This window comes from Hylobates moloch, unplaced genomic scaffold (genome assembly GCF_009828535.3).
Source record: "Hylobates moloch isolate HMO894 unplaced genomic scaffold, HMol_V3 SCAFFOLD_4, whole genome shotgun sequence".
In the NCBI taxonomy this organism is placed as follows: domain Eukaryota; kingdom Metazoa; phylum Chordata; class Mammalia; order Primates; family Hylobatidae; genus Hylobates; species Hylobates moloch.
Window position 1 is genome coordinate 64,659,257 of NW_026652279.1, and position 16,210 is coordinate 64,675,466.

At 32.7% G+C, this 16,210-nt stretch overlaps 1 protein-coding gene across 3 annotated transcripts in view; it reads right to left on the reverse strand.

Moving 5' to 3' along the window:
* The window catches only part of EPHA6 (EPH receptor A6), a 960,796-nt gene that overhangs the window by 904,751 nt on the left and 39,835 nt on the right, over positions 1-16,210 (reverse strand). For all 3 annotated transcript variants that reach the window (XM_032150357.2, XM_032150356.2, XM_058437624.1), the window contains exon 2: positions 2,644-2,708. In XM_032150357.2, coding sequence (XP_032006248.1) covers positions 2,644-2,708 — 65 coding nt within the window. The remainder of the gene's footprint in view (positions 1-2,643; positions 2,709-16,210) is intronic.

Genomic DNA, 16,210 nt, shown 5'->3' on the forward strand with positions numbered 1-16,210 from the left:
TTCTCACTGTATACCTCCACTCCAGCCAAATGATTATTTCCACTGCATCCCTACAGGCCAAATGATTCTCAACATTCCTAAAACCTGATACATACATGAAATAATTCTGTGCCTTTGCTCAAGCCACTCCCTTCACCTAGAAGTTGCCTTCTCCCTTTTTTTCAAGGCCAATTCCTTCACGTTTTTTTTTTCTTTTTTTGAAAGAGCTGACATGCAACTTCTTATTCCCAATTTTCCCTGACCAGAATTAACCTCTCCTTTTATTATTCTTTCACAAAACATTACTCAGAACAACCTGAAGACACATTCTTTGGCCTAGTGATTCTGTATAATTATCGCTGTGCTTCAATACCCCTTGAGAGAAGAAAAATCTGTCTTAGGCACAATAACAGGGTATTTGGCATACAGCAGCATAAAACAGAAGTTTGTTAAATTGAATTCAGGACAATGCTTAAAAGAAAAAGTATATTTTAAATGTTGACACAAATGAATTGATAAGCAAATGTTTTAGAAAATTCATAATTCTCTTCTCATTTCTGTAAGCCTAAAACGTTATTTGTTCAAACTATTCATCCTTTTTCCATAATTACTAACCAGGGATGCTCAATTTCCTACTGAAATAACTATTTATCGGTCTGTTCACAGGCAGACTCTGAATGCCTAATTCTGTAACTATATCAGCATGATATTACTAGTGGAATGATGATTTTAAGTAAAAAGAAAAATCTATGGAATCAATGATTAAATTTCCTATATTTTATGTAGCACATTATACAATTTCAAAAATGTCAATTCTTTATAGGAAGAGTTTTTTTTCAATTAAAAAGTTATTCCTGAGAAATACATTATTTATAATACCAAATATACTTTACCTCGTATATTGCCAATTATATTGTCTACATGTCTCTTCCACCCATGACATATTTGTAAAATCAACTGAATTAGTGTCTATGTAAAAATGTAATTGTTAAGATGGTCAAATTAGCATGCCTCAGTGAAACTGAGTACGTGAAAAATTTATATGATTTCAATTAGATATAATTACAATTTTAATGTATGGATATAAATGCTGGTTTACATGTTATAAACTGATTAATGGTTCTGGTGGATTTTAAATACTGTAACCTATATTGATATCTAGATTATTTTCATTCTTGGCATTTTCAGTAGCCTCTTTCCAAAGTTCTTCATCCTTACTGAATAGTTCCTTATTTTAACCTATAAATAGCATTAAGTAAAGCTCCATTAGTACCAGTAATCTATCCTCTTCATTAAAAAAATAAATAAATTGCATATTTTTAAAATCTTATTTATACCATCTATCCATTCTACCGTTCATAAGATTATACACACACACACACAGTCACACACACACACACACACACACAAAAGGTATTTTAGAAAAGTTTCATTCATTTCTTAAAAGTAATAAACATGACCTACTTAATATACTCAACAATACTAATGTTTATTCATTTTAATAGAAATAAGACAATGAAGATAAAAGCATAATCCTAGTTTAAGATATATACCTCAGAAAGTTTGATAAGAGCTCTAGTAGAATAAACAAAAATTTCAGAAAAATAAACTCGCAGTATATAAAACTTACAAATTTAAAGAAGCAAATGGGCTGTTAAAGAGAGGAAGATTTAACTCTTCATAGGATATTTTAGTTGAAAATACACACTTAGTGAATAACTGTTGTTGTAAAATGTCAAATTCAAACAGCAATATGCAAAAGAGTCTAAAAGAATAAAACATATTTGGATCAATTTCTCCTTTGAGATTTAAATTTGAAGATACAATAGAAGAAGCAATGTGAAAATGTCAACTAAGAATGTGATTAATAAGAAAATTACTATTTCTAAGGAGAAAAAGGAAAGCTAACCCAAGTGTATCTGAAAACATGTGACTGCCTCTATTATTCAATATTTTGATTAACTAGACAAAAATCAAAGCAAAATGCTTTACAAATTACTCTTTTATTTGAGCTTAGTGTGAAACGAGAAGTAGACATATATTCTAATATGAAAATGATGCAAAATATATAAAAATATATAAAAAGTCAAGTACAACCATAGCTAAAATGTTGGTCCATGAAAAACTGTATTTTGCAAATTAAACATCCTTAACAAGCCTTTAAATACAACTATTTCAGTTAACAAAAACCTAATCACCTTGTATATTTTCACCAAGTTCAAAAATGCGTAATATTTTAGTAGACTTGTATTCTGTATTGAAAACCAAATTGTTAATATTTGCACAATCCATTTATACTATGGTAGTTTAAAGTTTATGTATGCACAAATACTCATTGAGGGTATCAAATTTAACATAAATTTAACATATATAAACTTACACACAGAAATTTATATTTAAGGAAAATATATGGGAGATATTCTAATGTCACTATGTATAAACACAGTATTAAAGAATAATTACTAATTTAGGAGAAAGGAAGGATCTTTACATATCATTCCCACTGATTACCAGTTCTAACTGTATTTTAACCTTTTCTATGGGATGTAAGTTATATGTCAAAATTCATAACAAGTAGGGCCCAAAATTCACTGTTCCATCAACTATTAGGAGATCTTAAAAATCTAAAAAAGATGGCGATTTTTCAAAGATATTAAAACTTACCCCATTTAATGGATATGTTTTCCATCCTAGCTCTCCCAGCACAGTTGTTGTATCAAGCAGCACAACTGGAATTAAATAGAAAATAAAAATTCCATGAATTTCTCAACTAATGCAAAAATATATTAAATTATTAAAGTTATTTAAATCATTAATGTCAATTACGCTTACTATTATTCACTGAATTAAGTCTAATGAGTTATCTTCAGAAATTTACATATTAAATACTAATATAAAATAGTATTAAGTAATGATAAAATGCATAAAGTATTTAAAAATTAAAGTATGTATATTTTTGTTAAACAATGCTAAATGAAATTATTAAACAGAATTAAGTCATTTTTAATAGCAGATGTTTAAAACTGATAAAATAACTACCTCTGCTTTTCCCCCACTTTCATTTACAGTATTTTTAGGCCACATTCAGGAAGAAAATCCTGTTTTAAAGCAGATTTCTTTATTCTCTTTTTGTGTTATCAAATGTCCTTATATATAATCAGCCAAGTATTTAAAAAACTCATTTTGAAAAATTTTACAATCTTTAAAGCATTGACTACATTATTATTATATACACTAGGTAGTTTACTTATGGCTAAAGGATGCGAAACCAAATGTGAAAACCATCCATCTCTTTTCCTGACCAAAAGTAATTCATAATCTGGTCAAAGAAGCAGACATGTAAACACATAATAACATTTTCTGTTAAATTATAAAAGTGAAGTTATATTAACATCTTAGCAATTAAGTTAGGCTAAAGTTGGGTTGGCAGTTCTGGGAGAACTTCACAAAGGGGATCCAATTTGAACTGGTCTAGGATGAGCGGGTTTCAATCAGATAATGATAAGATTTTTTTTAATTTTAGAATACTTTCTATAAACTAAAATATGACTAAATCAGTTCTCAGTTGTAGGGGTGGAGACTATTTGGGGAAAGTCAGATGATAGAAACGATTGGGAAAGACAGATGGAGATCAACTAAGGAGGGTTTTTGTAACGTTTCTGGCAGGTAAATGTGGAGAGCTCATCATTCAGCAGATATTTATTTTTAACTACTACCCCCTAGGCCTCCAGATGTCAGTAGGCCATGAACCTCAATCTGAGAAACAATGTTGAGGTACCACATCATTAATTTTGGTTTTTCATCTTGTTAAGGAAGTGGGATTTCTTTTTCCTTTTTTTTTTTTTTTTGTTTGTTTGTTTGTTTTTTAAAGAGACAGGTCTTGCTCTGTTGCCCAGGATGGAGTTCAGTGGCACAATCTTAGCTCACTGAAGCTTTGAACTCCTAGACTCAAGGCGATCCTCCTGCCTCAGCCTTCTGAGTAGCTGGGACTACAGGCATGCACCACTGTGTCTAGCTAATTTTTTCATTTGTTGTAGACATAAGGTCTTAACTATGCTATGCAGACAGGTCTCGAACTCCTGGCCTCAAGTGATCCTCCCACCTTGATCTCCCAAAGTGCTGGGATTACAGGCATGAGCCAAGGCACCTGGCTGGGGGTTTCTCATCTATAATTTTTTTAAATGCAATTGTGAGTATGTCATTTGGCACCTGCTGTTTGGTGTCTACTCTAAGGATTCTGAGGTTTTACTTAGGTGAACCACTGTGATAAATTCTATTGATACATTTTTCAAATATGAAAGTATCCTTAAATTCCTGGGTTAAACTCTACTTACTCATTGCAGAATATTCCTTTAGTATTGTTAACATCTATTCACTAAACATACATTTGTAAAACTAAGACATAATTTTTAATTAATTTTTATTGTGAAAAATTTTCAAATACCTTTTGAAGTAGAAAAAAATAGTACAGTGAACCCTCACATACTCATCACTCAGGTTCAATAATTACCAATTAATGTCCAATCTTGTTTCTTCTATACATTTTTACCTACTTCTCCACTACAAGATTTATTTGAAGTAAATTTCAGGAATCATATCATTTCACCTGTATAAAAATTCAACACGTATTTCTAAAATACTGTTTTAATATACCTACAATATCTTAATTCATTAATACAAAAAGTAATTCCTTAATGCAATGAAATATCCAGACAGTGTTCAATATTCTTTATTGTCTCATTTGAAAAGCAACTGAGATTCAAATAAGTGCTAATAAGTTAGCTGGCATTCCTGTTTAAGTGTTTTTTTTAATCTATAAATTTCCCCAATTTTTATCAGTTAGATTTAAAATTTGTTTGACTTATAACAAATCCGCCCTCTTTAAATGTACATTTTTGTAAATCATGACAAACTCCTACATCCATGGAACCATGGCTACAATCAAGCTAGAGAATACGTCCATTACCCTCCCAAAATTTCTTGTGGCCCTTTATAAGAAATCTCTTTCCTATCCCATCCTCTGGCAACCACTAATCTGATTTCTTTCCCTGTAGCTTTGCCTTTTCCAGATTGTCAAATAAATGAAATCATATAGCATTTAGCCTTTTGAGCCTGGTTTCTTTACTTCGCATATGCATTTGAGATCCATCTATGTCACAGCATGTTTCAACTGTTCCTTTTTATTGCTGAAACCTATTCCACTGTATGGAATTCCCTAGTTGAAGGACATCTGGGCTATTTCCAGTTAAGAACATTATATATAGGCCACTCTAAGCTTTCCTATACAGATTTTTATATGAACCCATGCTTTTATTTCTCCAGGTTAATAACTAGGAGTAGGATTAGTGGGTTATACAGAAAAGGTTTGTTTTTTAAATAAACTATCCATCTGGATTCCAAAACTGCTGTGAAATTTTAGATTCTCAATAGGGAAATGTATGGTTTTCCCATTCCTTTACATACCATGACTTGGTTTTGTCTAGTTTTTTTAAAGTCATTCCATCAGGTGTGCAACAGTACTTCATTATTGTTTTAATATGTACTTCACTTAATGGAAAGAAACATCAGTATTTCTTATGGTGATTTTTAAATGTTCATAAGTTTTATTCTAATTTTCTCATCAAAGATTTCTGCAGAAAATTCACTGGTACAACCTACAAATCACAACATTCAAATCAAGGCTTTCATTAGAGCTAAGTGTCTAAAATCTCTAATGCGTATTGAAATCTATCAACAGCTATTTCCCTTTTATAAGTTTTATATAGGAATTACGACCAATAAGTTAATTCATTAATTCATTTAATTATTGTTTCTAAAACATATTAAGCCTGCTTTGTTCTCAGTATTCATAATTGTAAACTGTGAAGTATATTCACTTCAAAACAAATAAAAAAGGAAAATATGTATGTACCTATTATAGTGCAAATGCTTAGGAAACATTTTTTGTTGTTTCTTAGTATCTTCCAGAAACAAGATTTACCTAACTGCTTTATTTCATTAAACTGCAATCATACCTCTTAAAAATTCTTAAAAATAAGATTCCAAATTTGCACTTCAGACAGGTGAATTATAATTCAATATTAAAATAAAATTTAGAATTTTAGAGATACGTAGTAAATATTTTAATTTTATCATTTGTTTCACATACAAAACCCCCACAAATTCAGGTTTTTCAGGCACACTAATTATGTTGAACCCAGCAAGGTGAGAGCTCCTCCTGCTGGCTCCAAACAAAAGTTATCTAGTCCCTACCGGAGAGCAAAAACACTGTAAACTCAGTAGGAAGAAAAAAAATTACATCAGCATTAACATCAGTAAAAAAGCCAATACTTTCCCATTTTTAATATAATAGCAATGTTTAAATAGGAAGATTAACACCTATTATTTATGTAAAGAGTACAAATGAAAATGCAATTACTTATTCATAGCATAAATTGAGAAATTGAATAAAACAAAAAATAGGCTGGGGGCATCAAAAAAAATTCTAAAAATACACGTTTTGTTTTGTAGGCAACATAATGCATAGAATATGTCTGTATAACTGCATACAATTTTCCTATTAACTTTTAGAAAAAAATTTCCAGCATATTATATTTCTTTCTGAACATGTCTTTTAGTGTATTAGTTGCCTTTATTCATGCTTTTGGAAATTATAAGAAAATTTCATTGTGTTTTAAAAGATGATATCAAATGATAAACACAAATTTAATAGTACTGGATTAAATGTGAAAGTTATGATTACCTAAGAATAAAAAGCTAAATACTAACTTCTTGCCTTTAGATATTTTATCAAGTCTTTATCTATATCATTTTAGTAAATCTAAAAGGTATTAGTTTAAAAACAATTAGCATATTGATGTATAGTATATAATAGAAGATCATCTTTATTCAAATAGCACAGTAAGAAAAGGATGAGATTTTATTCATATATCACTTTGAAAAATTAAACAAGGAAGAGATAAATCAAGCCACTAAGAAAGCAGCTATTCTTTCAGGATAATTTCGTTGTAAAAATTTAAGTCAATGTCATGTAAATTGAGTACAAAGATTTAGCAATATGTTTTAAAGTTCAGACAATCATAAATACATGCCTGAGTACTTTCTCTAATAAACCTTATAAAAAAAAGTAAGAGGTTTCTTCTTAGAATCATTCAATTTAGAAACTTTAACGCCCAGCTTAAGGTTCTAAGTTACTAAGTAAAGTTACGAAGTCACTCAGTAACAACACATCAGTAGAGGTTTATGATGGTTCTGTGTTCCACTAACTATAACGCTCTACTACCTCCAATAGCTCTAAAAAAACACCAATAAACAAAGACAATACAATCAGAGAATACTTCAAATTACAGATATATAAACAAACATGCACCTTTATACATTACATTTTAGAAGTCCGTTTGAATATAATACTCTCTAAATGCTTTAAACTGACATTTAGATTATCAAATTAATCCAGTTTTAACATCACTGTATATTTCTGAAAGGTAAGAACAAAAATTTTTACTTTCAGATATATATAATATGGGTATCTACCCTCACATAGAGTTGCAACCATATTTAATTCTGAAAAAAATCTAACATAGATTGCTTTAAATAAACACTGAATTATGTTGACTCCTGGTATGGTCCTCTCTGTACTGGGAATATTTTAAGGTAAAATCTTCTAAAGAGGATCATACTTTCTTAAAAATAACAAAGCTACTTTTATCTAGAACCCGAGATCAATTATTTGTTCAGTAGGTGTACTTACAGCATTTTGTTTTGTTGTGGTGGTTATTCTTATTTTTTGTTGTTTTTGCTTATTTCCTTGTTTTTAACATAGACGGCATTCATTATTTTAATTTTATCTATCCTTTCAGTTACATCTGAGATTGGAAATTCTATTTGTAAGTATAAGGTAATATGAACATAGTGATGTTAGCTTTTTCTAATTAGAGAATAAAATCAAGTCTAGAACTTTTGAAATTACACCTTTCAGTTTTCTACTCTGCTAGAGATTACCTTTTTCAGAAAACATTCAAATATCTCTGTCCCTTCTTAAAAACAGATGATTCCCTTAGTTACTAAAATAAGCTATAAAAATCAAAAATTACTCTTCTTCACTGTTATCTTAAATAGAAAAAAAAGGGCAAAATACTCAAGCTATATAATTTTCTACCTAACTACTTTCAGGATAAATCAAGTGAAGCAGTTTGCTATTACTTAGAAAGCAAGTTATACTCTAGAGCAAGAACTATCACTGGAAACCTTATCCACATAATGAACGGTTAATAGTTGATTAAAATATTACTAGAAATGTTCATCTTGACTTTCATACCTTATTTCACTCTTTGCAAGAACCTCCAGGTCCTTATCCTGACTGACAGAGCTATATTTGCTTCAGCCTTATAATCATTCCTAAAACCTGCTATTACCAGCACTTACCATAGAGACCAAAGGATAACTCGGGTGTGGATGTGATCTATTACAAGGTCACCAAACTACAGGTTCCCTCCTGGGCTCCTGAGCAAGGTCATTGAGATTTATTAATGAGTTACCTCAAAAGATGTGCTTTCCTATAAAATTGTTCTGTTATCTCTGTGGTTAAAAATGAGTAAAGGAAAATTTGGCATGTCCCTAATTAATGGCATTAGATGCTTCCTCTATTTTGACATCTTCAGCACTTTGTAAGTAAATTCAGTTGAGACCTATATTATTTACATTTGTCTCAATTACTCAGGGATTAAATAGGTAGAAAAGACGATTTGGCTATAGTCTTAGATTTTCTAGTCTTATATTTAATAAATGTTGTGAGTCTCTCATCTCTCACAAAGAAGTGCCCCGTTTAGCTCAAACCATTGAACATGTTCCCCATTGCTTACACAGCATCAAACAGGTGTCTTGCCTTTCTAGTTCTAACCTTTCTTATGTTCCCACTAGTCTTTTATGGGCTTTGGACATTTTCCAATTTTTTGAAGAATATTATGAAACTTAAGGTCTGAAATACACTTAAATCATTGGTTTAACGGTCCTGATAAAAGAGATTATAACTACTTACTTGAAAGTTATATCTACAATATAATGGCCATCTCAATGCAAAACCATTTCTATACAATGAAAGAAAGGTCTAAAAGAAACTACTGAAACCCTTACTCTAAAAAAAATAACAGTGGCTTTATATTGAAAAGGAAAAAAATAACTTTGATTCTGTGAAAAAAATTATGAAAGTTTAGTCTTTTTTCTTGAAGATGGAAAAATTTTTCTTCCTGCAGTTTTGTTTGTTCCCTCCATTACATTTACATGGACATAATGAAAATAGATGTTAACTTCCCTAACTAGGACCTAAGCAGTCAAGAAATGTCACCTGATTTTACATTATACATTTTTATGTTATTTCAACAAACATTTCTTGAGTCTCTGTTATATTTAAGACTCTATATATTGGACACTATAGGATATAGAAAATCTGTAAGTTACAATGCCTACCTTCAAGGTATACCAGTTTTCTACTTTAACTTTCACTACTAGGATTTTTGTGTCAACTCACATGCCATAGTTTATTCAAACACATATATAGCAGAACAGATTAAAATGCCCTCATTCAGAAGGTGCAGACAAAAAATGACTGCAGCTATTCAGTAGACTGTGTAGAATTAAATTGCTCTTCTAAAAGGGCAGACATCCCATATCACATCTTCAAAATCACCATCAAAATTGTCAGTAATTGTACCACTTATCACACTTTTCATAAATGTGCCAAGGACTAAATGTATCCCAGTAGACAACAGAAAGGGAAATAATTTCCTACCTGTAAGATACTCTCCAAAACAATTCCAAATACAGGAAATGTCCTCTAAATTTGTCCAAAGAGATATTGTTTTACATAGAGTGGAAGATGTTTTAAAAATGAATTAAGCAAGCCTAGGCAACATACCAAGACCCTATCTCTACAAATTAAAAATTAAAAAATTAAAATTAGCCAGGTGTGGCTGTGTGTGCCTGTACTCAGGAAGCTGAGATGAGAGTATCGCTTGAGCCCAGGAGTTCTAGGCTGCAGCAATTGCAGCAAGCCATGATTGTACCACTACACTCCAGTCTGAGTGACAGAGCAAGACCCTGTCTAAAAAAAAAAAAAAAAAAAAGAATTAAGCATTATCAGAGGTAAACACTTTTGTAACCTAACCTTTAGTCATCAGAAATAAGAAATTATCAGATAAAAATTTTAATTGTGCTCCCATAATTTTGAAACAAATATATATCAAACAACTTGAAAATGACAGAATTCTTTTGTCCATTGACATTATAGCCAAATCAAGACAGCACAATTATAACTATTACTTTAACATGTGTGTGAGTGTGTGTGTTGGGGGGGTGTTGGTGGGTGTTTATCTGTTGAAGAAAATGAATGAATAAATGAGGTAATTGAAAGGGATCATGGGCAGGAAATACATGTCTTAGAAAAGAACATTCTCAACCAACTATTGGAAAAGCAGTATAGTGTAAGCAGGAAGGCAGGTGCTGGATAAAATTTAAACGGCTACTGTACTTGGTTTGCGATGGAAAAAGTCAAGGCCTATTTACATATGATCTTCTGAGATGTAGTTAAGAGGCAAAGTGGTCTCTAGAAAAAATAAAATCAAAGTAGACATTTGTTTTGAGCACAGAATGGCTTGTGAGAAAACACACATTTGTATCTTTTGGAGTCGTCTTCTCTGCTCCAGCTTGGCCCTAACCCCTGAAGCACTGACTGCCCTCAGACTGCTCACTCTCAGTCCAAACCCTGGACATCTATCCCCATCTCTGACTGTGTACAGTGTTCAAATTATCCCCCCTACTATCTGATAACCAACATCCATCATACGAAGAAAACAATTTACCTAAAATAGCATACAAATATGCTTATGAATAATCATTTCTTCTCTTCCCTTTTACATTATTTATTTATCCAAGTTAAATTTGAATTGATTATAGCGCCTTTCAGGTAACACTGACTTGGGACTTTTTCATGGCATACCTAATATCATGACACACAAGGAATTTTTCACAGAAATATATTGAAAGAGACTTCCTAAATCTCCAACTTCTATCATGTCCCAAGAAACTTCCCACTGTTTAGATTACATCTTTTCCTATCTACTTTCTGGGTTCTATACTTTGCTTTAATACTGTATGCTTGGTCAAGTCATATTTCTTATCCTACCAACTGTTGGGTGTTGCTCTACCCTAAACCATGTAATTCTCTAAGCGTAGTATCAACCCTAACTTAGCTCTCAATAGACTCTGATCTTCTTAGCCACCCTACTAGGGTAGCATGGCTACCCTATATATGACAAGAAGAGTAACACAAAAAAGTTTGCTTGCTGTGTCATGGGTCATGATTGCCTCTTCTTCAACTTTTGAGTCTCTCTTGTTAATTAATCCACCTGACAAGTATTCAAGAGAGATCTAAGAACAATGGTGTTTTTTTCCTTAGATTCCTCCACCCTCTTTCTCCAGCTGATTTCTGAAATATTATCTATACTCTAGTTCCTTTAGACGCTAAAAAAGGCAGAGCTGAACTGCCAATTATTCTTCATTCAAGCAGCCAACTAAATTCTATTCATGAACATTCAGATTTCACAGTCACCTGCTCACAAAACATGGTTATTGGGTCATTAAACCAGATACGATAATATACATTCTGGGGAGATGCTACAAAAATAATTTAAATGAAAATGTTATTTTCTAATCATTTTACCATAATTTCAACATCTTTGACTGCCTAAAAATTACGTGTTGTCATCTGTATAGCTAAATTGGATTGTAGTAGTTTAGTAAGTAATATTTCCTGTAGAACAGAGTAGTTTATAATAAGAGAAATGGGCAGGAAAAATGTGAAGACTTAAAAAAAAATTAAGACAACCAGTTGTCATATCATTTACACAATTAAACAGCTCTTAGCACAATTATTTGCTAAATAAAATCATGAGATTTATGTAGGACAAGTTCCTACTGGAAACTACTGAGGAAATGGCACAGTGAATGTGATGCCAAATTTAGAGACACATGAACTGTAAGGCAGCTAATCTTTTTTGGCATATTTCTGTATTGCAGAGGAGTTAGAAGGAGGAATGGTTCATAAACGAAACATTTACAAATGTGACCCATGCCAAGAGCAGCATGGCTTCAATATAGAGAAAAGAATGACAGATGGAAGATTTATGGTTGGCATAAAATATAAAATACAATAAATGCATTATTATCATTACCCTGTAGGGAAGCAAATCATTAAGTACTATTGTCAAATTGTTTATCATCAGAACTTTCTGCAATAAAGTAAATGCAAAAGAAATTATAATGACATTTTAACATCTAGGCAAATGGAAAATACTTTATTCAACACGGGTTCCCTAAGTATAATTAAGCATAAGAAAAAAAATGTAGGTTTGATAAGACATTGATCAGTTTTCTTAACTTATTGATTACTCAAGATACAGATTATGGCAAAGAAATCTGTAATGTTCTGAAACTATTAATATTTTGATGACAAAGTGAAATAATCAGCTTCACAATTCTATCCTTAGCTTTTGTGACTGAGAAGATTAATATTTATCCTTCCGAAGAGGCATAATCATATTTTAGGAGACTGGTTCTTGTTAATCAGGCATAGAGGAAACTCACTTATAAATGAGATTGACTTATTCACTGATGATTTGCCTCCCCAGGGAATCTCCTTCCCTGCAGGTAAATCCATTCAAAAGACCAAATTACAGATAAAGATTTCTTAAAGAGTACTAAATTACTAGAAAGGAGTGACCCTGTTTTACTTTTGAAAAATCCTCTAGATCTATTTCCACTTAATAAATGAATGATTGTATCTACCCATTTTAAAGCTGTTAAATTTGAACAGTGCTGAAGAAACACAGATAAATTTTCTATTTACAGGAATTAATTTTCAAATATAGGTACTGCCAACTATAACACTAGTATTTCAGACACTATTTGCAAAATATGTTATAGTTCCCATAGTTATTGCCTATCTTTTATTGGCTAAATTTTAGAAGGCCTAGTTTTAATTTTTTGGAAAGAAAAATAGTTCTATCTGTAGATTCACTTGATTTATAAAGCAATATTTTTTTCCCAAGGTTTCTTACATGTGAGTAAAATTCTGATTCTATAGATTGATTTTATTTTCAAATAAGGACAATGACATTTGCTGACCATGACCCATGATTTGAGGAAGAAGCTAAAATTTTAGGCATAGAGTCTAATATTAGGTGGCCAGGTTGCTTCTGTCATAAACTGCCTTTTTTATTTTTTATTTATGAGACAGGGTCTCCTCTGTCACCCAGGCTGACTGACGTGCAGTGGCACGATCTCTGCTCACTGCAACCTCCACCTGCCCTGCTCAAGTGATTCTCGTGCCTCAGCTTCCCAAGTAGCTGGGACTACAGATGCGCACCACTACACCCAGCTAATTCTTGTACTTTTTTCTAGAGATGGGGTTTCCCCATGTTACACAGGCTAATCTCGAACTCCTAGGCTCAAGTGATCTTGAGCTACCTTGGCCTTGACCTTATGCAACCCTGACCTCCCAAAATGCTGTGATTACAGGTGAGAGCCACCCAGGCCCAGCCTTCAGTTACCTTTTACAGAGGTAAATATACTGCAGTTCTAATTTTTACTGATGAAGAATAATAAGGGTTGTATAGACTTACAACCATTGATTTATCAATAAAAATAGTTTCTGTGTAAGTTATCTTAATATTTTTATTCCACTTCAGTTGTTCATATTTCATCATATTCCATAAAACTGCCATATTTTGAAAAATGCAAAATTTTATATACTTCAGGAATCTCTTCTGTATTTTCTCTGTTTTTTTCCTTTTCAAAGAAAATTTATCATTTTAGGGATTTCAACTATTATTTTAATGCTGTCAACCTCCAAAATAGTATCTCCAGCATAAATTTCCCTCTATGCTTCAGACACAATTCGGAGGCCTCTCAAATGTAACATGTTCATATCTGAACTCACTGTTTTCCCATTAAATGGGCACCACCTCCTGATTCTCTGTTTCAGTAACTGTTACCCAGCATCTGCCCAAGTACACAAATTGTGAACCAATATCCTATCCTTAACTCATCCCTCAATATTAACAACAAATCTATCAGTTTGCAAACTGGATGTTGTAGGCAGAATAATATGCCTGTCTCCCAGGTTGTCCATATCCTGATCCTAGGAACCTATGAATATGTTGTTACATGGAGAAGGAAAATTAAGGTTGCAGATGGAATTGTTTGCTAATCCACTAAGGTTTCTAATCGCCCTTAAAATAGGGGGACATTTTATATTATTTTTGTGGGCCCAATGTAATAACAAAGGTCCTTAAAAGTAGAAGAGAGGCCGGGCGCGGTGGCTCACGCTTGTAATCCCAGCACTTTGGGAGGCCGAGGCGGGTGGATCACGAGGTCAGGAGATCGAGACCACAGTGAAACCCTGTCTCTACTAAAAATACAAAAAATTAGCTGGGTGTGGTGGCGGGCGCCTGTAGTCCCAGTTACTCGGAGAGGCTGAGGCAGGAGAATGGCGTGAACCCAGGAGGCGGAGCTTGCAGTGAGCCGAGATCACGCCACTGCACTCCAGCCTGGGTGACAGAGCGAGACACTGTCTCAAAAAAAAAAAAAAAAAAAAAAACGTAGAAGAGAGAGCCAGAGAACTAGAGGAAGATGTGACTCCAGAAGAAAGGCAGAGATGCAATATTGCTGGCTCTGAAGAGAGAGGAAGGCAGCCAGGGAACATGGGTGGTCTCCAGACATTAAAAAGGGCAAGAAAATGGATTATCTCCTAGAACCTACAGAATGGAACGCAGTCGCACTAACACCTTGATTTTAGCCTAGGGATATCCATGTCAGACCTCTAGCCTACAAAACTGTGCAAATAAATGTGTGTTATTTAAACCACTGAATATGTAGTAATTTGTTACGGCAGTAATAGAGAACAAATACAGTAAGGTTTTTAAATCACCTTCAAATATATGACTTTCTAACCCCTACCAATTCCATTTAACTCAACTAGGGTCTCTTCGTCTTGTTCCTTTCATTGAATTCAATGCAGCCTCAGTGGTCTGTCTGAAATGAAAATCTGATTTCTCCATTTTCTGTTCAAAACTCATTTTCTCTTCAAATTTCTTCTTCTCATTTACAAAACTCCTAAAATATTTGCTATGAATGTGTATTTCTTTTTTACACACACATATATACATATATAAAAACAATCCACTAGGTTCTATGTATAAAGTTGGATCAAAATAAACGTAGGCTTTGCCTTCAGGGTGATTACAATTTCATGTGAAAAACAGAAAATAACAGTAAGTATAAAATAAATATATAATTATAGATTATGATAAGTGCTATAAATCTAATTCAGATTTCAGGCTCAGAGAAAAATCTCTTAATAAAGTCAAGGGATTGAGACCATCCTGGCCAGCATGGTGAAATCCCAACTTTACTAAAAATACAAAAATTAGCTGGGTGTGGTGGTGTGCAACTGTAGTCCCAGCTACTTGGGAGGCTGAGGCAGGATAATTGCTTGAATCCGGGAGGCAGAGGTTGCAGTGAGCTGAGATTGTGCCACTGCACTCCAGCCTGGGAGATAGAGCGAGACTCCATCTCAAAAAAAAAAAAAAAAAAAAAAAAGTCATGATTAAACAGAGTTGAAGTATTCTTTGTATGTTTTTTTAGATTCATGATGTAAATTATATAATAATGAATTGGAAAATATATAAAATATCACAATTATGAGTAGGTGAGGAATTTATAACTAGATACACATAACTGAGAGAACACAAACAAATAACAGAATACTTTAAGTAGTTGCAAAATACTGAGAAGAGTACATTGGAGAGGCAATAGCTAAGTCCCTGTGATTTTATAAATCCAATGTTCTAAAAACAATAAATAGTAAGATAAACTTCATGCTTTTGTATTATATTGTGTCAAAGGAAGTTACTAGAGTAGGGTCAAAGCACTGACAAAGCCACAATAATAAACTTGAAATCCTGATCATAAAGGGAAGGAAAAAGAACAGAAAAAAATTGATTAAAAGGAAATTATAATGATTCAGGAGTTTAAACAACTAAAGCAAAACAAATTTTATTAATTTTAGAATTTAATGTATTCGGCCGGGCGCAGTGGCTCACGCTTGTAATCCCAGCACTTTGGGAGGCTGAGGCAGGCGGATCACGAGGTCAGGAGATCGAGGCCACGGTGAAAC